The sequence below is a fragment of the Carcharodon carcharias genome, chromosome 8, assembly GCF_017639515.1.
Source record: "Carcharodon carcharias isolate sCarCar2 chromosome 8, sCarCar2.pri, whole genome shotgun sequence".
NCBI lineage: Eukaryota > Metazoa > Chordata > Chondrichthyes > Lamniformes > Lamnidae > Carcharodon > Carcharodon carcharias.
Genome location: NC_054474.1, coordinates 146043487 through 146070753, shown reverse-complemented (window position 1 = coordinate 146070753; position 27267 = coordinate 146043487). Strand labels below are relative to the sequence as shown.

General features: G+C 51.2%; 1 protein-coding gene across 4 annotated transcripts in view; it reads left to right on the top strand.

Annotated features, from left to right (window-relative positions):
* Positions 1 to 27267, top strand: part of col5a1 (procollagen, type V, alpha 1) — a 367061-nt gene that overhangs the window by 244897 nt on the left and 94897 nt on the right. For all 4 annotated transcript variants that reach the window (XR_005943793.1, XM_041193587.1, XM_041193586.1 and 1 more), the window contains exons 13-25: positions 119 to 211; positions 4190 to 4246; positions 6003 to 6056; positions 8251 to 8304; positions 10473 to 10526; positions 12191 to 12244; positions 19678 to 19731; positions 19853 to 19897; positions 21076 to 21129; positions 22559 to 22603; positions 24217 to 24270; positions 26670 to 26714; positions 26832 to 26885. Coding sequence is in view for 3 of the 4 variants with exons in the window: in XM_041193587.1 (XP_041049521.1) it covers positions 119 to 211; positions 4190 to 4246; positions 6003 to 6056; positions 8251 to 8304; positions 10473 to 10526; positions 12191 to 12244; positions 19678 to 19731; positions 19853 to 19897; positions 21076 to 21129; positions 22559 to 22603; positions 24217 to 24270; positions 26670 to 26714; positions 26832 to 26885 (717 nt within the window). In the remaining variant the exon portion in view is untranslated. The remainder of the gene's footprint in view (positions 1 to 118; positions 212 to 4189; positions 4247 to 6002; positions 6057 to 8250; positions 8305 to 10472; positions 10527 to 12190; positions 12245 to 19677; positions 19732 to 19852; positions 19898 to 21075; positions 21130 to 22558; positions 22604 to 24216; positions 24271 to 26669; positions 26715 to 26831; positions 26886 to 27267) is intronic.

Here is a 27267-nt window from a genome sequence, read left to right as displayed (position 1 = left end):
TATAGCACCAGTGAATAGAATGAGCCGAGCTACAGGAGTTAAGGGTTAAGTGGCGATTGCTGTGATCTTGCTCCCTTGTCTATTTGCTGCTGACACTGTCTCCACTGTTTCCCCTCAGTTCCGGTTCACAGGAGGTGGCAGCGCTGGAGAAAAGGGGCCGATGCTGTCAGCACAGGAGGCCCAGGCACAGGCAATATTACAGCAGGCCCGGGTAAGTGACTGAGTGTGACAGAGCCGGTCTCATTAACAATGGGCAGTGTGTGTATGCAGCTGGGTGCTGGTACACTGTCATTCGCTCTAACCCCTGGTTATATTCACGCGAAAACTTTGAGATTGATGTGAGGGCTGATTCATTAGGGATGAGGGATTGCGGAGACTTTGATAAGAACATGGTGATCTTCTGTGAAACATTTGGGTTTGTGAAGCTCAGCCCAACATTCGTTGCTTCATGAACTGACTGTGGTTTGAGTGCAGTCAGTGCCAGCTCCCACTCACAGGACTTCTGCTGTGGACACCTTCAATCAGGAAGTTACCAGGGTGTCTGAGAATTGTCTCGCCAGTGCCTAGGGACAGATGGCAAGGTCAACCCATGCTTCTGGTACCCAACCACCACACCCAACCCCCAACTGACCAAAATGAAACAGAATCTGTAACCCCAGCCTGGGTATAGGCTTGACCTTTAACCTTTCCTGCCCCACAAATTGGGGCCACTCTTTGACCGAAAGGATGATGACAAAATTCAACACAGGTTAATTTGCTCCTTTGCCCCAAACACAGGCAAAGAGGGAAGAAACCTCAGAGAATAGGGGAGGGAAATGTACACCTCAGATTTCCACACATTTCAGGAGTTCCTAGATTTACTCACAGACGATGGAAGGTCAGAGAAAACATTTATCCTGAGCGGCAAATTCCTGCCCCTCAGGTGGAGCCAATCAGCCACCATGAGGATGCTGGGAGACCATCGCCCCCTGACTCTCACTCCCCAAAACAGACAAGCGCACAACACTTATAGTGCAGTACTGAGGGAGTGCTGCACCGTCGTAGGGTCAGCACTGAGGGAATGCTGCACTGTTGTAGGGTCAGCACTGAGGGAGTGCTGCACTGTCGTAGGGTCAGCACTGAGGGAGTGCGGCACTGTCGTAGGGTCAGCACTGAGGGAGTGCGGCACTGTCGTAGGGTCATACTGAGGGAGTGCGGCACTGTCGTAGGGTGATACTGAGGGAGTGCTGCACTGTCGGAGGGTCAGCACTGAGGGAGTGCTGCACTGTTGTAGGGTCAGCACTGAGGGAGTGCGGCACTGTCGTAGGGTCATACTGAGGGAGTGCTGCACTGTTGGATGGTCAGCATTGAGGGAGTGGTGCACTGTCAGAGGGTCAGTACTGAGGGAGTGCTGCACTGTCGTAGGGTCATACTGAGGGAGTGGTGCACTGTCGGTGGGTTAGTACTGAGGGAGTGCTGCACTGTCGGAGGGTCAGTGCTGAGGGAGTGCTGCACCGTTGGAAGGTCAGTGCTGAGGGAATGCTGCACTGTCAGAGAGTCAGCACTGAGGGAATGCTGCACTGTCAGAGAGTCAGCCCTGAGGGAGTGCTGCACTGTCAGAGGGTCAGTACTGAGGGAGTGCTGCACGGTCAGAGGGTCAATACTGAGGGAGTGCTGCACTGTCGGAGGGTCAATACTGAGGGAACACTGCACTGTTGGAAGGTCGGTGCTGATGGAGTGCTGCATGTTCAGATGGTCAGTACTGAGGGAATGCTGCATTGTCGGAGGGTCAGTATTGAAGGAGCGCTGCACTGTCGGAGGGTCAGTACAGAGGGAGCGCTGCACTGTCGGAGGGTCAGTACTGAGGGAGTGCCACACTGTTGGAGGTCAGTACTGATGGAGTACTGTACTGTTGGAGGGTCAGTACTGAGGGAGTGCTGCACTACACTGTCAGAGGGTCAGTATTGAGGGAGCACCACACTGTTGGAGGGACAGTACTGAGGGAATGCTGCACTGTTGGAGGGTCATTGCTGAGAGAGTGCTGCACTGTCAGAGGGTCAGTACTGAGGGAGTGCCGCATTGTCAGAGGGTCAGTACTGAGGGAATGCTGCACTGTCGGAGGATCAGTACTGAGGGAGCACTGCGCTGTTGGAGGGTCAGTACTGAGGGAATGCCGTGCTCTCAGAGGGTCAGCACTGAGGGAGTGCTGCACTGTCGTAGGGTCAGCACTGAGGGAGTGCTGCACTGTTGTAGGGTCAGCACTGAGGGAGTGCTGCACTGTTGTAGGGTCAGCACTGAGGGAGTGCGGCACTGTCGTAGGGTCATACTGAGGGAGTGCGGCACTGTCGTAGGATGATACTGAGGGAGTGCTGCACTGTCGGAGGGTCAGCACTGAGTGAGTGCTGCACTGTCGTAGGGTCAGTACTGAGGGAGTGCTGCACTGTCGGAGGGTCAGCACTGAGGGAGTGCTGCACTGTCGGAGGGTCAGCACTGAGGGAGTGCGGCACTGTCGTAGGGTCATACTGAGGGAGTGCTGCACTGTCGGATGGTCAGCATTGAGGGAGTGGTGCACTGTCAGAGGGTCAGTACTGAGGGAGTGCTGCACTGTCGTAGGGTCATACTGAGGGAGTGGTGCACTGTCAGAGGGTCAGTACTGAAGGATTACTGCACTGTCGGTGGGTTAGTACTGAGGGAGTGCTGCACTGTCGGAGGGTCAGTGCTGAGGGAGTGCTGCACCGTCGGAAGGTCAGTGCTGAGGGAATGCGGCACTGTCAGAGGGTCAGTACTGAGGGAGTGCTGCACTGTCGTAGGGTCATACTGAGGGAGTGGTGCACTGTCAGAGGGTCAGTACTGAAGGATTACTGCACTGTCGGTGGGTTAGTACTGAGGGAGTGCTGCACTGTCGGAGGGTCAGTGCTGAGGGAGTGCTGCACCGTCGGAAGGTCAGTGCTGAGGGAATGCGGCACTGTCAGAGGGTCAGTACTGAGGGAGTGCTGCACTGTCGTAGGGTCATACTGAGGGAGTGGTGCACTGTCAGAGGGTCAGTACTGAGGGATTACTGCACTGTCGGTGGGTTAGTACTGAGGGAGTGCTGCACTGTCGGAGGGTCAGTGCTGAGGGAGTGCTGCACCGTCGGAAGGTCAGTGCTGAGGGAATGCGGCACTGTCAGAGATTCAGCACTGAGGGAGTGGTGCACTGTCAGAGGGTCAGTACTGAGGGTGTGCTGCACTGTCAGAGGGTCAATACTGAGGGAGTGCTGCACTGTCGGAGGGTCAATACTGAGGGAACACTGCACTGTTGGAAGGTCGGTGCTGATGGAGTGCTGCATGTTCAGATGGTCAGTACTGAGGGAATGCTGCATTGTCGGAGGGTCAGTATTGAAGGAGCGCTGCACTGTCGGAGGGTCAGTACAGAGGGAGCGCTGCACTGTCGGAGGGTCAGTACTGAGGGAGTGCCACACTGTTGGAGGTCAGTACTGATGGAGTACTGTACTGTTGGAGGGTCAGTACTGAAGGAGTGCTGCACTACACTGTCAGAGGGTCAGTATTGAGGGAGCACCGCACTGTTGGAGGGACAGTACTGAGGGAATGCTGCACTGTTGGAGTGTCAGCACTGAGGGAGTGCGGCACTGTCGTAGGGTCATACTGAGGGAGTGCTGCACTGTCGGATGGTCAGCATTGAGGGAGTGGTGCACTGTCAGAGGGTCATTGCTGAGGGAGTGCTGCACTGTCAGAGGGTCAGTACTGAGGGAGTGCCGCATTGTCAGAGGGTCAGTACTGAGGGAATGCTGCACTGTCGGAGGATCAGTACTGAGGGAGCACTGTGCTGTTGGAGGGTCAGTACTGAGGGAATGCCGTGCTCTCGGAGGGTCAGTACTGAGGGAGTGCTGCACTGTCAGAGGGTCAGTACTGAGGGAATGCTGCACTGTCAGAGGGTCAGCCAATGGACATTATTGTATTCATTGTGGTAATGCAGGAAATGCTCGTAGCCAACTTATGGAAGCAGCTCCCCATGAACAGCAATGTCACAATGACTAGATCATTGTTTTTTTTTGTGATGTTGAGCCTTAAATATTGACCCCCAGACCTTGGGGAAATTTCACCTGCTCTCCTTTGAAACCGTGCGGTGCTGAGAGAGTCGGAGAATGAAAGCTATTCCCATTGTCTGGTTTACATTTACTGACGGATGTATTTTCTGTTATTTTTAACAGCTGGCATTGAGAGGCCCAACAGGACCAATGGGATTGACTGGCAGACCAGGCCCCATTGTAAGTGCTAGTGCTGGTGATGTATGATATTGAGTGGGGTGTGGTTCACAGGGTCCCTGAGCTCATGGAGCCCACGTCCCGATCTCTGTCCCTACCCGTAGATCACAGTGAAAGCCGGAATTTGGTTAATCATTTAGACTAGGTTGGTTAGATAATTAAACCCAGATGCTAAGTCAGCTTTTGAAGATGTTCTGTTTTCTTAGGGAGTAAGTTGTTCAAATAGCAGATTTTCCCCTGCTTCCTCTTTCTTCAGATGCTGCGGGTTAGCGCAGGCTGACTTTTCAAAACATGGTTTCCTCTGAGGCTGGAGGAGTGAGACATTGGCCCAGAACTCAGCCTCCATGGCACTTGTACTCAGTGACTGCCTTCCGTATCAGGCCAGGGGAGAGGGATGGAGAGGGTGATGGGAGTAGTGGGGAGTGTGGAGGGGAGAGGCAGGAGGGGAGTCGAGGTGAGGGGTAGAGTGAAGGGGAGGGGGGAGGAGTGCAGGGGTAGGGAGGCCTGGAGTGGAGGTCTTCACTGCTAATGCCTGATCTCCAGAAATGTTTGTGTCTCTCTCACTTGTCATTGGTCAGAGTTTGAGCAGAGCTCAGGGTGCAGGAGTGTGCAAGTCCTAAATGGGGTGTCCACCAGGAAGCCCCTCAGTTCGAGGGCCGGGCATTACAGTCAGTTGTAAACTCATCACCTTCAATGGCCCAATGACTTTCTATGTGGTCCTGTTCAGAGGCCGATCTCTTTGAGCTGGCAGACTAGTTAGAGTTCAACTACTGAATTATACAGAGAGTTATAGTTCGGCAAAACATTCTGGAATTGCTGTTCAAGCATATTGTTAATGGCCTATGAGGGGAACAGCTCGATGGGCCGAGTGGCCCGGCCTTTCTTATCCTGCTCTTGAGGAAGACCACAGCACTGGCTGAAGGTAACGGGACCTGAAAGTGGCCATGGGCCTCAGTCTTAGTGTGGGGCTGGAGCTAGGCCCGGGGCCTGGGCCTGGGGCTAGGACGGGGCAGACTCTTGCAGGTTAGAGTGGGGCCCATGTAGGCAGAGCCTGGATGGGTGGCTGTGCGGCTCAGCTCTTCCAGAGTGGACCCTCAGCCGGAGGGGCCAGTGTGAGGGAAGGAACAAGTAGTTGGGAGGGTCAGTACAGTGGAGGGGCCAGTGTGGGGTGATGCCGGTTTGGGGAAGGGGCCGATATGGGGGAGGGACCAGTGCAGGGGGTAAAGTGAGTGGGAGGGGCCTGTGTGTGAGAGGAGCCAGTGAGGGGGGGTAGTGTGTGGGAGAGCCAGTTTTGGGAGTGGGCAGTCTGTGGTAGGAGTTAGTGGGAGTGGGTGGGTGGTGTTGGGGCAGCAGCCAGTGTGGGGAGAGGGCCCAGTGTGAGGGGAGGAGCCAGAGTGGGGCGTGGGGCCAATGTGGGGGGAGGGGCCAATGTGAAGGGAGGGTGGGTATGGGGGTGGAGGGGGAGGGGCCAGTGTGGAGGCAGCAGCAGTTTGGAGCAGAGCCAGTGGGAGGAGCCTGTGGTGGGGGGAGGGGCTGGTGTGTGGGGCAGAGGCAGTTTGGAGCAGAGCCAGTAGGGGGAGGAGCCAGTGGTGGGGGAGGGGCCGGTGGGTGTGGGGGAGAGGGGCCAGCATGGGGGGAGGGGTCAGCGTGGGGGTAGAGGCAGCTTGGAGCAGAGCCAATGGTGGGGGAGGAGCCAGTGGATGGGTAGGAGGTTGTTTGGGCCTCTATGTTCTCTAACTGTCTCAATTTTCTTCTTCAGGGGCCTCCTGGATACCTCGGAATCAAGGGGGAAATGGGAGACCTTGGCCCTCAGGTGAGAGAGAATTGATGAGATAACATTAACCAACTGTGGGCTTTGTGACCAGTCGTAGGCTCCGCAATATTAACCAATCTTCAACTAACAGCCTTTCCTGTGGAACCTTAACAGAAACCTTTTGGAAGTTACATGCCATCCCACAATACAGACAATTTGACATCTTGTGAACATAAATTGAATTCAGCTTCACATGACAGAGGCAAGGGCTCAGGCCGAAACCCCTCTCCCCCCGTGGAGCCACCAAATCTTGGGCTTTAGTCCCACTTAGAATGACCACGTAATCGAGGGAGCACTGCACTGTTGGAGGGTCAGTACTGAGGGAGTGCTGCACTGTTGGAGGGTCAGTACTGAGGGAGTGCTGCACTGTTGGAGGGTCAGTACTGAGGGAGTGCTGCACTGTTGGAGGGTCAGTACTGAGGGAGTGCTGCACTGTTGGAGGGTCAGTACTGAGGGAGTGCTGCACTGTAGGAGGGTCAGCACTGAGGGAGCGCTGCGCTGTCAGAGGGTCAGTACTGAGGGAATGCTGCACTGTCGGAGGGTCAGTACTGAGGGAGTGCCGCACTGTCAGCGGGTCAGTACTGAGGGAGTGCCGCACTGTCGGAGGGTCAGTACTGAGGGAGTGCTGCATTGTCAGAGGGTTAGTACTGAGGGAGCGCTGCACTGTTGGAGGGTCAGTACTGAGGGAGCGCTGCACTGTTGGAGGGTCAGTACTGAGGGAGCGCTGCGCTGTCAGAGGGTCAGTACTGAGGGAGCGCTGCACTGTCGGAAGATGTCGTCTTTTAGCTGAGGTGTTAATTCAGGGCCCTGCGTGCCTGTGTGGTGTATGTAAAGATCTCATGCCATTATCTTGTGGAAGAGCAGTGGAGTTCTTCCCCGAGTTCTGGAGCCATTGTTTGCTCCTCAACCAATATTACTGAAAATAGATCATTTTGTTATGACCAGGATAGGAGGATTGCACTCTCGCCCCACTACTCCACAGGTTGCACCATTTGTTTAAATGTTTAATTCACTCACCAAAATGGCCAATTATTTATCTTCACTACTGTTAGACCCAGAATAAAAGAGACATTAACCAGGCTTCTTTCAATAAATTCAGAATGCTTGATTTATTATAAAACAAAACTTCTTTTTAAAACAAGTTGCAACAAATGGTTAACACAATTTGTAATCTGGAAGTGTAACTATCTAAACCTTTTAAAATAGCCCAAACCACACACACACACACACACACACACACACACACACACATACACAAAGGACAAACAAAATAGGGTCTCTGCAAAGATGGGTGGTTAAAAAAAAGCTTTATAAAAGAGATAAAGTTCACAGGGTTTTGATGCTGTTGATCTGGTGCTCCCTCATGCGAGGACGGGTCGCTAGTCCCAGTAGATGTCTGGAGGTTCTCACCAACGGAGCTTCAGCATGGAGGAAAATCAAGCTGGATCAATCCTTCCCGTCTTAACCTCTCGGGTTTCCAAATACAGACAAGTTCTCCTGAGATGAGGATTCCTAGCTGGATACTGATAACCACACTGCATTTCCAGCAAGGCAAGGAAAGCATGAGCTTGGCAGCTTTTCCCCTTCTCAGTCCATTCCCAACTGAGTTCAAAACATAAAACTCTTCTGTCAGGTGATTTCCAGTAAATCACCAGGCCTTTGCCTTTAAAACAGTGTTTTTTTTAACATCAGTTAAAGTGATTGCAGTTCAAATAAACAAATAGCTCTCCCCACAGCAATTGTGATGCAGGTCATTTAGCTAATGTCATGTGATTTCTTGGAAAAGGCAAGCTTGCTCCAGTCCAAGATGAACTTATGACCTTTTTTTAAAAAAAAGAGATACAGGTCAGCTCTCAAGTGTCCAAATAATGTGATGCCCTTCCAAATTTTAAAGGAAAATGTAGCTCTTGAAGATGTGGTTCTCACAATCTGCCATTATCACATTGCTGATTGTGGGATCTTGCTGTGCATTAATTGGTTGCTATGTTTCCTCCGTTACAGCAGTGACTAGACTTCTAAAGTACTTCATTGGCTGTGAAGCACTTTGTGATGTCCTGAGGATATATAAATGTGCAGTTGAGATTTGAACCTGTCCATTATAATAACAAACAATTTTGTACAGAGAGGGGCAGGAGTTCACCGAGAATCCTCCAATCGTGGAGTTACTCACAGCTTCATTCTCTCTTTCACACAGGGTCCAAGAGGTGCTCAAGGTCCACCTGGTCCTACAGGGAAACCAGGCCGCAGGGTGAGTGCACATGTGGGTTACTGACCACCAAACCCGCCCCCCCCCCCCCGGCCAAACCACCTCCTACACTGGGAGGTTTAGGGTTCTGAATACCCCAGACAAGAACAAGGAGAGGGGAGCGTGGGGCCTGGATGTAGGTGCTCGATATGGAGCAAGTCCAAGGATAAGAGCTGTTCAAAGTTATGAGGGGTTTATGTTGAGTAAATAAGGAAAAACTATTTCCAGTGGCAGAGGGTCAGTAACCAGAGGGACACAGATTGAAGAGAATCGGTGGAAGAAGCAGAGGGGCAGACGAGGAGACATTTTGATGCAGTGAGTTGTGATCTGGAAGGTGCTGCCTCAGAGCGGACGAGAATCCAAGGGGGTGAAGTCCTGCTGCAGCTGCACACAGCCCTGTTAGACCACAGCTGGAATTACTGGGAGCCCCGTTCTGGGCTCCACACCTCAGGAGTGATCTGATCTTGGAGGGAGTAGAGTGTGGATTGACCAGAATGAAACCTGGACTCAAAGGGTTAGATTACGGAGGAGAGGGATTCTCTGGATGGTTTGATCGAAGTTTTCATGACATTAAGAGGAACAGGTTGGTTCGATAGAAGGGAAAGTGTTTCACTTGGCCGGGGAATTGTGGATTGAGGATATAGTTTAAAAATTACAGCCAGACATTTCAGGAGTCCGATTAGGTGGTAGGAGTTTAAAACTCTCATCCACAAACAGAAACTGATGCGAGAGCAATGGTTAATTTAAAAACCGAGATTGATAGCTGTTTGAGAATCAAAGCTATGATGCGATTTGGGGTTAGGTCACAGTACAGCCTCAGTCTCATTGACCAGCAGAATGAGCAAGAGGGGCAGAAAGGCCTTCTCCTGTGCCTATGCTCCTCCGTTTTCTAATTGGATAAATACTTTAGTGGGGGAGAGTTTTTAGGACTATGGGAAAGAGCAGGGGGGAGTGGAGCTAATTGGATAGATCTTTCAAAGAGGTGGCATGTGTATGATGGGAGGAATGGCCTCTCTCTGTGCTGTAAGGTTCTATGATTAGACCTCAGGTGTTGGACTTGATAGAAGTTTACAAAATTATGAGTGGCATGGACAGAGTAGATGGTCAGAAGGTTTTTCCCAGGGTGGAAGAGTCAGTTACTAGGGAACATAGATTTAAGGTGAGAGGAGAAAACTGTAGAGGAGATGTGTGGCGCAAGTGTTTTATGCAGAGGGTAGTGAGTGTCTGGAATTCGCAGCCAGAGGAGGTGGTGGAAGCAGGTACGATAGTGGTGTTTAAGAGGCAGCTTGACAAATACATGAATAGGATGGGAATCGAGGATACGGACCCCAGAAGTGCAAAATGTTTTAGGTGACAGGCAATATGATCGGCGCAGGCTTGGAGGGCTGAAGGGCCTGTTCCTGTGCTGTACTTTTCTTTGTTCTTTGTTCTTTGACTGCCTGACAAGACACACTGTTTGCTGCACTTCTGTCCTTATTTATTCATGAGATGTGGGCTTCGCTGGCTGGGTCAGAATTTATTGCCCATCCCTGGTTGCCCTTGAGAAGGTGGTGGTGAGCTGCCTTCTTGAACCGCAGCAGTCCCTGTGGTGTAGGTACACCCACAGTGCTGTTAGGGAGGGAGTTCCAGGATTTTGACCCAGCGACAGTGAAGGAATGGCGATATATTTCCAGTTCAGGATCATATCGGACGACAGAGGCAAACAGGGCCTCAGGTGTCAGGAGAGGAGGGGGACCCATACCCCAGTGAGAGTCAGCACCTTCAGGAGAGGAGTGGACCCCGTACCCCAGTGAGAGTCAGCACCTTCAGGAGAGAAGGGGGACCCATACCCCAGTGAGAGTCAGCACCTTCAGGAGAGGCGGGGACACTGTACCCCAGTGAGAGTCAGCACCTTCAGGAGAGGAGGGGGACCTGTACCCCAGTGAGAGTCAGCACCTTCAGGAGAGGAGGGGGACCTGTACCCCAGTGAGAGTCAGCACCTTCAGGAGAGGAGGGGACCCCGTACCCTAGTGACACTCAGCACCTTCAGGAGAGGAGGGGGACCTGTACCCCAGTGAGAGTCAGCACCTTCAGGAGAGGAGGGGGACCCCATACCCCAGTGAGAGTCAGCACCTTCAGGGGAGGAGGGGTCCTGTAACTCCAGCTGTGTGACTGTTTTTCTTTTGTTTCAGGGTCGATCAGGATCTGATGGATCCAGAGGAATGCCAGGCCCATCTGGACGAAAGGTTAATGCAGAAATCTCAGCATGAGACACATTTCCCTTTCCCAACTCCCGGTGCTTGCAAACAGGAGCTGACACTGAGACACACACACGGACCGTACAGGAGCTGACACTGAGACACACGCACACGGACCGTACAGGAGCTGACACTGAGACACACGCACACGGACCGTACAGGAGCTGACACTGAGACACACACACACGGACCGTACAGGAGCTGACACTGAGACACACGCACACGGACCGTACAGGAGCTGACACTGAGACACACACACACGGACCGGACAGGAGCTGACACTGAGACACACACACACGGACCGTACAGGAGCTGACACTGAGACACACGCACACGGACCGTACAGGAGCTGACACTGAGACACACACACACGGACCGGACAGGAGCTGACACTGAGACACACACACACGGACCGGACAGGAGCTGACACTGAGACACACACACACGGACCGTACAGGAGCTGACACTGAGACACACACACACAGACCGGACAGGAGCTGACACTGAGACACACGCACACGGACCGTACAGGAGCTGACACTGAGACACACGCACACGGACCGTACAGGAGCTGACACTGAGACACACGCACACGGACCGTACAGGAGCTGACACTGAGACACACGCACACGGACCGTACAGGAGCTGACACTGAGACACACGCACACGGACCGTACAGGAGCTGACACTGAGACACATGCACACGGACCGTACAGGAGCTGACACTGAGACACGCACACACGGACCGTACAGGAGCTGACACTGAGACACACACACACGGACCGTACAGGAGCTGACACTGAGACACACGCACACGGACCGTACAGGAGCTGACACTGAGACACGCACACACGGACCGTACAGGAGCTGACACTGAGACACACACACACGGACCGTACAGGAGCTGACACTGAGACACACACACACGGACCGTACAGGAGCTGACACTGAGACACACACACACACACGGACCGTACAGGAGCTGACACTGAGACACACACACACACGGACCGTACAGGAGCTGACACTGAGACACACACACACACACGGACCGTACAGGAGCTGACACTGAGACACACACACACACACGGACCATACAGGAGCTGACACTGAGACACACACACACACACGGACCGTACAGGAGCTGACACTGAGACACACACACACGCACGGACCGTACAGGAGTGACACTGAGACACACACACACGGACCATACAGGAGCTGACACTGAGACACACACACACGGACCGTACAGGAACTGACACTGAGACACACACACACGGACCGTACAGGAGCTGACACTGAGACACACACACACGCACGGACCGTACAGGAGTGACACTGAGACACACACACACGGACCATACAGGAGCTGACACTGAGACACACACACACGGACCGTACAGGAGCTGACACTGAGACACACACACACGCACGGACCGTACAGGAGTGACACTGAGACACACACACACGGACCATACAGGAGCTGACACTGAGACACACACACGCACGGACCGTACAGGAGTGACACTGAGACACACACACACGGACCATACAGGAGCTGACACAGACATGCTGATTGTACCGCCTCAGGCGGGAGTGAATTATTCCTTTACTTTTATATGGAACTGAAATTCTTTCTGATATGACAGGGTGACCGAGGTTTTGATGGACTTCCTGGGCTGCCGGGTGAGAAGGGAAACAGAGTAAGTATTGACGTCACTTTGTCATGGTCTATTTACTAAACCCCATGCTGTACCTGTCCTGGGAGTGTTTGATGGGGACAGTGGAGAGGGAGCTTTACTCTGTATCTAACGCCTGTGCTGTACCTGTCCTGGGAGTGTTTGATGGGGACAGTGTAGAGGGAGCTTTACTCTGTATCTAACCCTGTGCTGTACCTGTCCTGGGAGTGTTTGATGGGGACAGTGTAGAGGGAGCTTTACTCTGTATCTAACCCTGTGCTGTACCTGTCCTGGGAGTGTTTGATGGGGACAGTGTAGAGGGAGCTTTACTCTGTATCTAACCCCCTGCTGTACCTGTCCTGGGAGTGTTTGATGGAGACAGTGTAGAGGGAGCTTTACTCTGTAACTAACCCCGTGCTGCACCTGTCCTGGGAGTGTTTGATGGAGACAGTGTAGAGGGAGCTTTACTCTGTATCTAACCCTGTGCTGAGAGTGATATGCAGACACCTGTCAGATCCGTGCAGTATTGAGCCTGTCTGCTGCTTCAGGAAGCTTCATGTTCTCTCCGATTATTCTCACCCTCCCAGTGAACACGGATTTGGATTGTGATAGGTTTTGCTCCAGGGTAGAATGTTTTTCTGCTCGCTTTCCTTTGCGTTGATATTAATCATGTTCCTGGTCTCCTGATCCGAACTCTCTTCTCTCTCCAACCCCCCAATCCCCTATCCTGTTCACACTTGCTGCTGCCTCGCTCTGTGATCTCCAGTCTCATTACTCTGTCTCTCACTTCAATACTCGTCCCCAGCCTTGACAGCCTGGGGTCCCCTCCCCTCCCTCAGTCTCCCATCTCCTACAGTCCGCAGGCTGCTTTCACCCCAGTGTCGACAGCTCGCTGGCCTCCATTCCCTCCTCTTCACACGCCTGATGTTCTCCTTCCCCCCCTCCACCCCCCTCCCCTCAGCTTTGAAAGCTGACAATCACCCCCTTGCATTCTGCCTGGAGTTACAGCATTGTGAGTTCAGAATCTTTGTACAATCAGGTTGGCAACTTCCATCGGACTCACCTTGATCTCCTTCCTCTAGCTGCCCCACTCGGTCAAATAGCCTTTCTCCCCCACCCCATCCCCCACCCCCCCCCCCCCACCCCATCCACCCCCCCCCCCCACCCCCCCCCACCACCACCACCACCGTCAGTCACATTTATAATTAATAAACAGATACAATAAAAGCAAATGAACAGTAGTAAACATCCCTGGTCTGGGTGCCACTCAGGTCAATGTACAGAAGATGAACATTTGTTAAATATTCCAGAACAGAGCTGAGTACAAGATTCAGACCATTTCCCTGCAGTTTCTGCCAATTTCCATTGCAGCCACAGAATGTTGATTTCTTTACTAAATTTTACTACTCTTTAAACGTGCAAACTTTCAAAGTAAACTGGGCTGAGAGGTGGGAGATTTGAGAGACAGCATCCCCATCTAGTGGAGAAACCTTGTATTGCAGAACTGTACAGCAACACCGAAAAGCAACAACTTGCATTTAAGTAACACGTTTAATGCAGTCAAATGTCCCAACGTGCTTCACAGAAGCATAAACCAGACAAATATTTGACACTCACAGAGGGTTATGGAGGGGATTCCAGAGCTGAGGGCCTCAGGCGACTGAAGGCGTGGCCGCCAGTGGTGGAACGGCGATGGGAATCTGGGGATGATCAAGAGGCCGGAATTGGAGGAACGCAGAGATCTTGGAAGGTTGTAGGGTCTGGAGGAGGTTACAGAGATAGGGAGGGTTGTAGGTGCTGGGGGAGGTTACAGAGATAGGGAGGGTTATAGGGTATGGAGGAGTTCACAGAGATAGGGAGGGTTGTAGGTGCTGGGGGAGGTTACAGAGATAGGGAGGGTTGTAGGGGCTGGAGGAGGTTACAGAGATAGGGAGGGTTGTAGGGACTGGAGGAGGTTACAGAGATATGGAGGGTTGTAGGTGCTGGGAGAGGTTACAGAGATAGGGTTATAGGGGCTGGAGGACGTTACAGAGATAGGGAGGGGTGTAGGTGCTGGGGGAGGTTACAGAGATAGGCAACGTTGTAGGGGCTGGAGGAGTTATAATGATAGAGAGGGTTGTAGGGGCTGGAGGAGTTTACAGAGATAGGGAGGGTTGTAAAGGCTGGAGGAGGTTACAGAGATAGGGAGGGCTTTAGGTGCTGGAGGAGTTTACAGAGATAGGGAGGGGTGTATGTGCTGGGGGAGGTTACAGAGATAGGGAGGGTTGTAGGGGCTGGAGGACTTTACAGAAATAGAGAGGGTTGTAGGTGCTGGGGGAGGTTACAGAGATTGGGAGGGTTGTAGGGGCTGGAGGACGTTACAGCGATAGAGAGGGTTGTAGGGGCTGGTGAAGGTTACAGAGATAGGGAGGGGTGTAGGGACTGGAGGAGGTTACAGAGATAGGGAGGGTTGTAAGGGCTGGAGGAGGTTACAGAGATTGGGAGGGTTGTAGGGGCTGGAGGAGGTTACAAAGATAGGGAGGGTTGTCGGAGCTGGAGGAGGTTACAGAGATAGGGAGGGTTGCAGGGTCTGGAGGAGGTTACAGAGATAGGGAGGATTGTAAGGGCTGGAGGAGGTTACAGAGATAGGGAGGGTTGTAGGGGCTGGAGGAGGTTACAGAGATAGGGAGTGTTGTAAAGGCTGGAGGAGGTTACAGAGATAGGTAGGGGTGTAGGGACTGGAGGAGGTTACAGAGATAGGGAGGGTTGTAAGGGCTGGAGGAGGTTACAGAGATAGGGAGGGTTGTAGGCACTGGTGGAGGTTACAGAGGTAGGGAGGGTTGTAGGGGTTGGAGGAGGTTACAGAGATAGGGAGGGTTGTAGGAGCTGGAGGAGGTTACAGAGATAGGGAGTGTTGTAAAGGCTGGAGGAGGTTACAGAGATAGGAAGGGGTGTAGGGACTGGAGGAGGTTACAGAGATAGGGAGGGTTGTAAGGGCTCGAGGAGGTTACAGAGATAGGGAGGGTTGTAGGGGCTAGAGGAGGTTACAGAGATAGGGAGGGTTGTAGGAGCTGGAGGAGGTTACAGAGATAGGGAGGGTTGTAGGGTCTGGAGGAGGTTACAGAGATAGGGAGGGTTGTAGGATCTGGAGGAGGTTACAGAGATAGGGAGTGTTGTAAAGGCTGGAGGAGGTTACAGAGATAGGTAGGGGTGTAGGGACTGGAGGAGGTTACAGAGATAGGGAGGGTTGTAAGGGCTCGAGGAGGTTACAGAGATAGGGAGGGTTGTAGGGGCTAGAGGAGGTTACAGAGATAGGGAGGGTTGTAGGAGCTGGAGGAGGTTACAGAGATAGGGAGGGTTGTAGGGTCTGGAGGAGGTTACAGAGATAGGGAGGGTTGTAGGATCTGGAGGAGTTTCCAGAGATAGGGACGGTTGTAGGTGCTGGAGGAGGTTACAGAAATAGGGAGTGTTGTAAAGGCTGGAGGAGTTTACAGAGATAGGGAGGGTTGTAAGGGCTGAAGGAGGTTACAGAGATAGGGAGGGTCGTAAGGGCTGGAGGAGGTTGCAGAGATTGGGAGGGTTGTAAGGGCTGGAGGTGGTTACAGAGATAGGAAGGGTTATAGGGTCTGGAGGAGGTTACAGAGATAAGAAGGTTGCAGTGGCTGGAGGAGGTTACAGAGAAAGGGAGGGTTGCAGGTGCTGGAGGAGGTTACAGAGATAGGGAGGGTTGTAGGGGCTGGAGGATGTTACAGAGATAGGGTGGGTTGTAGGTGCTGGGGGAGGTTACAGAGATAGGGAAGGTTGTAAAGGCTGGAGTAGGTTACAGAGGTAGGGAGGGTTGCAGGGGCTGGAGGAGTTTACAGAGATAGGGAGGGTTGTAGGCACTGGTGGAGGTTACAGAGGTAGGGAGGGTTGTAGGCGCTGGAGGAGGTTACAGAAGTAGGGAGGGTTGTAAAGGCTGGAGGAGGTTGCAGAGATAGGGAGGGTTGTAGGATTTGGAGGAGGTTATAGAGATAGCGATGTTTGTAGGGGCTGGAGGAGGTTATAGAGATAGGGAGGGTTGTTGGGACTGGATGAGGTTACAGAGATAGGTAGGGTTGTAAGGGCTGGAGGAGGTTACAGAGATTGGGAGGGTTGTAGGCGCTGGTGGAGGTTACAGAGGTAGGGAGGGTTGCAGGGGCTGGAGGAGGTTACAGAGATAGGGAGGGTTGTAGGGGCTGGAGGAGGTTAGCTAGATAGGGAGAGTTGTAAAGGCTGGAGGATGTTAGTGCAATAGGGAGGGTTGTAAGGGCTGGTGGAGGTTATGGAGATAGGGAGGATTGTAGGGACTGGAGGAGGTTACATAGATTGGGAGGTTCGTAGGGGCTGGAGGAGGTTACAGAGATAGGAGGGTGTAGGGACTAGAGGAGGTTACAGCAATAGGGAGGGTTGTAGGGACTGGAGGAGGTTACAGAGATAGGGAGGGTTGTTGGGACTGGAGGAGTTTACAGAGATTGGGAGAGTTGTAAAGGCTGGAGGAGGTTACAGAGATAGGGAGGGTTGTAGGTGCTGGAGGAGTTTACAGAGATAGGGAGGGTTGTAGGGGCTGTAGGAGGTTACAGAGATTGGGAGGGTTGTAGGGGCTGGAGGAGGCTACAGAGATAGGGCGTGTTGTAGGGGCTGGAGGAGTTTACGGAGATTAGGCGTGTTGTAGGGGCTGGAGGAAGTTACAGAGATAGGGAGGGTTGTAGGGTCTGGAGGAGGTTACAGAGATAGGGAGTGTTGAAGGGGCTGGAGGAGGTTACAGAGATAGGGAGGAGTGTAGGAACTGGAGGAGGTTACAGAGATAGGGAGGGTTGTAGTGTCTGGAGGAGGTTACAGAGATAGGGACGGTTGTAGGGTCTGGAGGAGGTTACAGAGATATGTAGGGTTGTAAGGGCTGGAGGAGATTACAGAAGGAGGGAGTGTTGTAGGGGCTGGAAGAGGTTACAGAGATAAGGAGGGTTGCAGTGGCTGGAGGAGGTTACAGAGGTAGGGAGGGTTGCAGGGGCTGGAGGAGGTTACAGAGATAGGGAGTGTTCTACGGGCTGGAGGAGGTTACAGAGAAAGGGAGGGTTGAAGGGGCTGGAGGAGGTTAGAGAGATAGGGAGAGTTGTAAAGGCTGGAGAATGTTAGTACAATAGGGAGGGTTGTAAGGGCTGGAGGATGTTACAGAGATAGGGAGAGTTGTAAGGGCTGGTGGAGGTTACAGAGATAGGGAGGGTTGTAGGGACTGAAGGAGGTTACAGTGATAGAGAGGGTTGTAGGGACTGAAGGAGGTTACAGTGATAGGGAGGGTTGTAGTGACTGAGGAAGATTACAGAGATAGGGAGGGTTGTAGTGACTGAGGAAGATTACAGAGATAGGGAGGGTTGTAGGGACTGGAGGAGGTTACAGAGATAGGAAGGGTTGTAGGGACTGGAGGAAGTTACAGAGATAGGAAGAGTTGTAAGGGCTGGAGGAGGTTACAGAGATAGGGAGGGTTGTAAGGGCTGGAGGAGGTTACAGAGATAGGGAGGGTTGTAGGGGCTGGTGGAGGTTACAGAGATAGGGAGTGTTGTAGGGCCTGGAGGAGGTTACAGAGATAGGGAGGGTGTAGGGCCTGGAGGAGGTTACAGTGATAGGGAGGGTTGTAGGGGCTGGAGGAGGTTACAGAGATAGGGAGGGTGTAGGGGCTGGAGAAGGTTACAGAGATAGGGAGGGTTGTAAGGGCTGGAGGAGGTTACAGAGATAGGGAGGGTTGTAGGGACTGAGGAAGATTACAGAGATAGGGAGAGTTGTAGGGGCTGGAGGAGGTTACAGAGATAGGGAGGGTTGTAGGGGCTGGAGGAGGTTACAGAGATCGGGAGGGTGTAGGGGCTGGAGGAGGTTACAGAGATAGGGAGGGTTGTAAGGGCTGGAGGAGGTTACAGAGATAGGGAGGGTTGTAGGGGCTGGAGCAGGTTACAGAGATAGGGAGGGTTGTAGAGGCTGGAGGAGGTTACAGAGAAAGGGAGGGTGTAGGGGCTGGAGGAGGTTACAGAGATAGGGAGTGTGTAGGGACTGGAGGAGGTTACAGAGATAGGGTGGGTTGTAGGAGCTGGAGGAGGTTACAGAGATAGGGCGGGTGTAGGGACTGGAGGAGGTTACAGAGATAGGGAGGGTGTAGGGACTGGAGGAGGTTACAGAGATAGGGAGGGTGTAGGGACTAGAGGAGGTTACAGAGATAGGGAGGGTGTAGGGGCTGGAGGAGGTTACAGAGATTGGGAAGGTGTAAGGGCTGGAGGAGGTTACAGAGATAGAGATGGTTGTAGGGATTGGAGGAGGTTACAGTGATAGGGAGGGTGTAAGGGCTGGAGGAGGTTACAGAGATAGGGAGTGTGTAGGGACTGGAGGCGGTTACGGAGATAGGGTGGGTTGTAGGGGCTGGAGGAGGTTACGGAGATAGGGAGGGTGTAGGGACTGGAGGAGGTACGGAGATAGAGTGGGTTGTAGGGACTGGAGGAGGTTACAGAGATAGGGAGGGTGTAGGGGCTGGAGGAGGTTACAGAGATAGGGAGGGTTGTAGGGGCTGGAGGAGGTTACAGAGATAGGGAGGGTTGTAGGGACTGGAGGAGGTTACAGAGATGGGGAGGGTTGTAGGGGCTGGAGGAGGTTACAGAGATAGGGACGGTTGTAAGGGCTGGAGGAGGTTACAGAGATAGGGAGGGTTGTACGGGCTGGAGTAGGTTTGAGAGATAGGGAGGGTGTAGGGGCTGGAGGAGGTTACAGAGATAGGGTGGGTTGTAGGGGCTGGAAGAGGTTACAGAGATGGGGAGGGTTGTAGGGGCTGGAGGAGGTTACAGAGATAGGGACGGTTGTAAGGGCTGGAGGAGGTTACAGAGATAGGGAGGGTTGTACGGGCTGGAGTAGGTTTGAGAGATAGGGAGGGTGTAGGGGCTGGAGGAGGTTACAGAGATAGGGTGGGTTGTAGGGGCTGGAAGAGGTTACAGAGATAGGGAGGGTTGTAGGGGTTGGAGGTGGTTACTGAGATAGGGAGGGTTGTGGGGGCTGGAGGAGGTTACAGAGATAGGGAGGGTTGTAGGGGTTGGAGGAGTTTACAGAGATAGGGAGGGTTTTGGGGGCTGGAGGAGGTTACAGAGATAGGGAGGGTGTAGGGGCTGGAGGAGGTTACAAAGATAGGGAGCTGCGAGGCTATGGAAGGATTTGAAAACAAGGATGAGAATTTTAGAGGCAGGAGCCAGTGTCAGTCAGTGAGCACAGGAGGATGATGGGTAAACAGACAGGCAGACGTCACAGGTAAACACAATCGCGTGGGAGACAAGTGACTGGGAATAAACATGGCAGTGTTACACAGGTGAATATGCAGGTGCTGCACACCAATCATGTGAGATTCAATTCAGATGTGAATTGTTTTTAAAATTTTACAACAAACTCTAATTGGATAATTTAACAGGTTTGTGTTAATTTTCTCTTTCTAGGGGGATGCAGGCCCACAGGGACCCCCTGGACCTCCAGGGGAGGATGGAGAGAGGGTGAGTAGGGGTCAGGGGTCAGCCAGGCTACCTTCACAGTCTCTGCCTGGAGCCTGTTCCTGGGCAAAATGCAAGTGAACACAGGTTCTGTCCACTAAACACCGCACGTTCTCTCTTCCAGGGCGATGACGGAGAAGTGGGTCCAAGAGGGTTACCTGGCGAACCAGTGAGTACAAAATCATTCCCCAACAGAGTAGTTACAGTGAGGGGAGTGGGGTATATCAGAGTGAGGGGTGTGGGGTATATCAGAGTGTTACAGTGAGGGGTGTGGGGTATATCAGAGCGTGTTGCAGTGAGGGGTGTGGGATATATCAGAGTGTTACAGTGAGGGATGTGGGATATATCAGAGTGAGGGGTGTGGGGTATATCAAATTGTTACAGTGAGGGGTGTGGGATATATCAGAGTGTTACAGTGAGGGGTGTGGGGGCTATCAGGGTGAGGGGTGTGGGGTATATGTGAGTGTTACAGTGAGGGGTGTGGGATATATCAGAGTGAGGGGTGTGGGGTATATCAGAGTGTTACAGTGAGGGGTGTGGGATATATCAGAGTGTTACAGTGAGGGGTGTGGGATATATCAGAGTGTTACAGTAAGGGGTGTGGGATATATCAGTGTTACAGTGAGGGGTGTGGGGTATATCAAAGTGTTACATTGAGGGGTGTGGGGTATATCAGAGTGTTACAGTGAGGGGTATGGGGTATATCAGAGTGTTACAGTGAGGGGTGTGGGGTATATCAGAGTGTTCCAGTGATCGGTGTGGGGTATATCAAAGTGTTACAGTGAGGGATGTGGGATATATCAGAATGTTACAGTGAGCGGTGTGGGCTATATCAGATTGTTCCAGTGAGGGGTGTGGGGTATATCAGAGTGTTCCAGTGAGGGGTGTGGGGTATATCAGAGTGTTCCAGTGAGGGGTGTGGGGTATGTCAGAGTGTTACAGTGAGGGGTGAGGGGTATGTCAGAGTGTTGCAGTGAGGAGTGTGGGGTATGTCAGAGTGTTGCAGTGAGGAGTGTGGGGTATGTCAGAGTGTTGCAGTGAGGAGTGTGGGGTATGTCAGAGTGTTACAGTGAGGGGTGTGGGGTATGTCAGAGTGTTACAGTGAGGGGTGTGGGGTATGTCAGAGTGTTACAGTGAGGGGTGTGGGGTATGTCAGAGTGTTACAGTGAGGGGTGTGGGGTATGTCAGAGTGTTACAGTGAGGGGTGTGGGGTATGTCAGAGTGTTACAGTGAGGGGTGTGGGGTATGTCAGAGTGTTACAGAGAGTGCGTGTAATGGTGGTGGAGACGGTGGAGAGGGTGGGGTTGAGATTGTTGGTCACCAGCCTCATTGTGGTTTCTCTTGCAGGGCCCCCGGGGATTACTGGGACCAAAAGGACCTGCAGGAGTTCCAGGGCCCCCAGTGAGTATCCCCCTGGATCATGCATTGATGTAAAGATGATGATTACTAACAGTTATAGAAACCCCCTTCACTCAGTCACTCTCGGGTATTGGGAGGTTGAGGATATATGTGATACATTTTTGGAGGCCTGTATACACAACATCCACTGCACTGTCCTCTTCAGAAAACTCCAGCCAGATATCCCCCAGCAAACCTGCATGCACTCTCCTTCATTACTACATGCTTACCCAAGTGATTGTTAATTTTGAAATTAAAACAGATAATGTAGGAAAACCCCAGCAGGTCTGGAAGCATCCATGGAGAGAGGAGCAGTGTTAGCATTTCGAGTCCTTATGACCCTTCCTCAGAGCTTGTTCATTTTGTCCTGGATTATTGTTTCTTAAATCCTCCCCACCACCGAGGTTAAACTGACTGACCTGATGTTGCTGGGTTTATCCTTGCACCCTTTTTTTGAACAAGGCTGTAACATTAGCAATTCTCCTGTCCTCTGAACTCGCACCTGTATCTAAAGGCAATGGGAAGATGATGGACAGCAGCTCCGCAATTTCCACCCTTACTTCCCTCTGTACCCTCGGGCCATGGACAGTACAGCAGCTTTTGATATTCATGCGCCTGGGATTTTGCTGTCAATGGTGCAGTAAAGCTGCTTGCTAACTGCCCACAAGATCCCATGACCTCTGTGAGGGTAGATGTCCCCTCTCCCAAGGGCAGTATTAATCTGGCACCATATCAAAGTGATGCCTTGCTGTGCACCAGTGGGGATTTCAGCAAACAGACAAAGACCCAGTCACCTTGACACATTTAGCAAACCCAACATGTTTAAAAAACACAGAATGTTCTTTACTTTCAATTTACAGTTTATATGGTGAAATAAATGATTATGATTGGATTCAAATGCTAAAATAAAGATAAACAAGCTTGTAAGAAAATTGAAAAACAATGTTTTTTTTTTCAAAATGTGTGGAATTTTTTTATGAAAAAACCTGACAATGCGGAATTATAAAATCAGGACCGTTGAGAAATTTTAGCTATAACTCTGAAGCTGGGCCACAGTTAAAAACCCTTCTTTAAAGAAAATCTTTTCCAGAGTTAAAGAGCAGAGAGGTGGAAGGTTTTATCAGCTCCTGATTGCAATGGGAGCTGCAGTTTGTATGTCCGTGTGCAGCACACACCCTCTGGATCATTGTCGATACACTGACAGGAACATCTGGATCTCTGCGCCTTGGCAGACTCCAGAAGTCGCTATCAGTTTCAGTAAAGTAATAGTGGTGAACACTGACAGTTTTACAATCGTACCCACCGGAAAATACAGGCCATAAATGATTGCACGTGTGGGTACAGGGACCAATTTCAAAGTTTGAAATTTTGGATGCATTGGGTGAACTTGATCCCAAAATGTCACTAAAGCTGCATTTCCTTTGTTTTCCAGGGAGTGACAGGCATGGACGGTCACCATGGCCCCAAGGGTAGTCAGGTATGTATTGACGCTGAGAATCATCACCCCACCAAATCAGACACCGGTGCCAGGATTTTCTGGTCTTGCCCACCACCAGACCAGAAGCTCCCGTCCAAAGTCAATGGGCCTCTGACTGGTCCGTCAGATTTTCTCTCCCGCCCACGACGATTCCTGCCGCTAGCGGTTCTGGAAAATCCCGGCCTGGGTGTGGGGTCGGGGGTGTCAAGGTACTTGTGCTTCTGTCCCCTCAACCTCCAAATCCTCTGTCCCCTGCCACCACCACCCCCACTCCCCCGCCAACCCCCTCACAGAGTAGCTCAGCAGGAGCCCAGCTCCATCCATCTGGGTTAGATGATGGGACAGGGTTCGATTCCGGAGCAGGGAATCCTGGATCAGTGAGGAGGGGAGTTTCGATCTTTATTTCCATTCTCATCCAGGGAGTTCCCTGTGGGAGGCAGTGGGTTCCTCGTGGGGGCCGATTCATAAGGAAACTTTGGCCGAGGATCCCGGACCAGGTGCTCACCTGGAGCCTTCAGTCCTGCAGCTCTGACCTTATAAATAAGGGGTTTCCACACTGAGACACTGCGGGCTCATCAGCAATGGCTCCCCAGTGAAGACCACCCAATTCCCCCCACACCGTGGGCAGTAGCTGACTATTGTGCGCCAAGGCTCCCCCAGATCCCAGCCATGGTGACAATAGGAGAGTGAGCGGCAGCAATTCATCTCAGACCCTAGGCTCCTGCTCCTGGTTACTGTCCCCGCTGGGGGCCGGGGTGGGGGGAAGAGGGGGAGAGTGAGTCGAGGGGACTGGATTTAATGCAGCCCGTCACCCCAGCAATCCTAGCGTCCAGGCCCACTTAATGGTGGGATAGCCCCCTGGTTAACTCCCAGCGGCAGGAGAGGATGAACCCCCCCACCCTCCCCCATTAAGCCTGGGGCAGGGGGGCCGCTGATGTAGGATTCCCATTCGCAGGCAGTGGGATGTCAGTCAGGCTCATTAATGAGCCAGTTGATACTCATTATCCCTGAGCGCAGTGTGTGACTTTACTGGCTTACGGGAGCCACACGTTTTCACACTCCCTCGGGAAGTTGCCCAGTAAATCCTGTCGGGATTGCCTGCAGCCTCCCAGTGGTAAGAGTGCGGGGGTCCCGACTGAAGAACGGACATCGGAAAGGGGTGGGGAGCCATTGGAAGCCACTCCTCCCTGCACTTGCCCCTCCCCCTCCCCCCACCACCCTGCAACACCCGTCCTGTCCTCACTCACTTGGTGTCTGGGATCCCACGATGGTCCCTTCTCTCTGGTGGGCACATTGTCAGCAGCAGCCACCTCTCCCCTGGGTGGCAACGAGTATCTGCCAACCTCTGATTGACCAGCAGCTGTCATTAGGCAGGACCCTTGCCAGGGGGAACCTCAACTGCGCGCAAGGCCCAATGGTGGATACTTACAAAGGACACATGGTTCCATTTGGGCCTGCCTCGTCCACTGGCATTGAGACCCCAACCGTCTTCTCTGGCCATCAAATGTCACATGAAGTTCCAAATTTGCAGATATTGTGTATATTCTGAACAATGGCAGCCTGATGTTTTTATACAGCGTTGGATTAACCGCACATCCCTCTTCTGTCTTTAGGGTCCTCAAGGTGAACCCGGACCCCCAGGGCAGCAAGGAAATCCTGGAGCTCAGGTAACTCCCGCTCATTTCGATAGACTGCACACAGCAGCCACTCTGCCAGATGCCTCTCCCTCCCTATCCTGGGGGCCCGAAGATGTTGTGAACGGATGCCCGGCACATATTTCTGGTCTTCTCTTTCACACTTCCCCTGCTCCCTGGCCAGTTTAGGCTCAGTTCCCAGTCACTAATCATTATCACAGTAGATGAGGTTGTGAGGACAGTACCTCCCAATTTCTGCTGTTTATTAATCATTAACCGAGCCCTTGTCTCGTTGTTTGACCTGTTCACAGTGTGGCAAAGTGGGATTTGGTGTCAATGTGCAGCCAGACCAAACCAACACCAAGCAGAGACTGTGCTCCCAGCTGTGGGACCTTCACTGTGACGCCATTGCAGCGAGTCACTGACTTCTGCAAGGGTGACTGATTTGTGTGTAAACCACTGTGCAGCCTCTGGGGGCAGGACCGAGGTTAAACATGACATCGGAAAATGAGATTAGAAATGATATAACCATGTTCAAAATAAAAAGAGGAGACATAAACAAACTAGTCAGACTCAAAGAGGATAAAACTCTCTGGCCTGGACAGATAACATCCAGGAATTTAAACGAATCTAGAGAAATGATAGTAGAGGCTTTATGACACATTTTTAATAATTCATTCGAAACAGGTTTAGTCCAGAGGACTCCCATATACCAAATATTACACCAATGTTTAAGAGAGGGATCAGAACATATCCAGAGAACTATGGACAGTCATCAGTGATAGGAAAAATAATGGAATCCCTACTAAAGGAGAGAATAGAAGATCATCTAGAAATGAAAAATATAACAAATAGTTGGCATGGATTTCAAATAGAAAATCTTGCTTGACCAACCTTATTGAATGTTTTGAGGAGGTAATGGAGAGAGTAGACAATGGTCATGCAGTAGATGTAATTTATCCGGATTTTCAAAAAGGCCTTTGATAAGGTGCCCCATAATAGATTAATAAATAAGGTCAGAGAATGTGGAGTTGGGGCAGAATGGATTACTAGCCAGCTTCAAGACAGAAAGCAGAGTGGGAATAAAGGATAATTATTCGGAATGATAGAAGGTGAGAAATGGTGTTCTGCAAGGATTGTTGGTTGGACCATTGCTGTTCACATGGTTTGGACTTTAGAATCAAAAATACAATTTATAAATTTGCGAATGACCTCGAACCAAATAAGGGAATAGTCAATACTAAGCATTGAACAAATTACAACAGACATTAATAAACTTACAGAATAGACATGGAATTGACAAATAAACTTCAACATCGGTCAGTGTGAGACGGTGCATTTTGATAGGAGGAATAAGGGTGTCCCATATTCCTTCGAAATTACGAGTTTAAACGGGGTAAAGGGTCAGAGGAATCTGGGGGTATAGTTACACAAATCACTAAAAATAGCAACACAGGTTAATAAGGTCATAAAAAAACAAAACCTGGGGTTCATCTCTAGAGGGATGGAATTGAAAAGCAAAGAAGTCCGATTGAACTTGTGTAGAACCTTGCTTAGACCACACTTGGAGCACGGTGTACAGGTCTGGTCTCTATGTTATACAAACAATACAGAGGCACTGGAGAAGATCCAAAATTGATTGACAAAGATGATACCAGAACTGAGAGGTTACAACTGTCAGGAAATTAATGAAATTAGGAAACACTTCTACACACAAGGGGTGGTAGAAAGTTAGAGCTCTCTTCTGTAAATGGCAATTGATGCTAGATAATTGTTAAATTAAATTGGAGATTGATAGGTTTTTGTTAACCAAAGGTGTTAAGGTGATGGGACAAATGTGGATATATGGAGTTAGATCACAGATCAGCCATTATTATTGAATGACAGAACAGACTGGATGGCTGAATGGCCTCCTGCTGCTGTTCCTTTGAACAGGTGGAGTTCCTTTCTCTTGAAAAGAGCAGACTGAGGGGTGACTTGGTGTTGCCTCAATTAAAAAAGAGAATGTTTCCACTTGTGAGCAAGACAGAAACTAGAGGGGCTATCAATACGCAATAGTCACTAATAAATCTTCAGCCAGGGAGTGGGGAGAATGTGGAACTCACTCCCACAGGGTGTGGCTGAGGTGAATAGTATAGATACATTAGGGGAAGCTGGATAAACACAAGGAAGAAAGGAATAGGAGGATAGGGTGATAGGAAGTGGGCAGGAGAAAGCTCATGTGGAAGAATGAACATCGGCATATGCCAGATGGGCTGAATGGCCTGTTTCCATGCTTTAAACTCTATTTAATTTATGTAATTATAAAATATCTTATAAAATTTATAAATTATAATTTATAATTCTAAAACACATTCTCCAGTTGTTCCAGCTGTGAACTGCAAAATTTCAGTAATTATTCTTGATCTGTTGTTATTTCCTTTGTTTAACAGGGTCTCCCAGGGCCACAGGGACCAATTGGACCTCCAGGAACCAAAGTAAGTGTTGGTTAAACTCTTGTGGACAGAAAACCGATTCCTCGCTGTTTGAGTCAAGCGTCCCTCTGATCAGATCTTGTTTGCACTTATCTCAAACTTGTCTTTTTCAACCAACAGGGTCCCACTGGCAAACCAGGTCTACCAGGGTTACCAGGATCAGACGGACCCCCGGTGAGTCATCACTGGACCCCCAGGGGAGGGGAGAGCTGCACCGATGGGGAGAGTGGGTCAGAAGATAGGACAGATTTTAGAAACCAGCAAAGAAAGAGTAAAAAAGCTAATGAGGAAATTTGAGTGTAGGTAAAAGCTAGATAGAAATATAAAGATAGATTGTAAGAGTTTCTATAGATATTTAAAAAGGATAAGAGTAGGTAAAGTGGGTGTTGGCCCTCCAAAGGGTGAGACTGGATAATTAATAATGGGAAATAAGGAAATGGAGGAAGTGTTGAACAGGTATTTTGCGTCTGTCTTGACTGTAGAAGACACAAAAACATTCCCAAGAGTACTTGAAAATCAAGAGGTAAAGGGGAGGGAGGAATTTAAAACAATCACA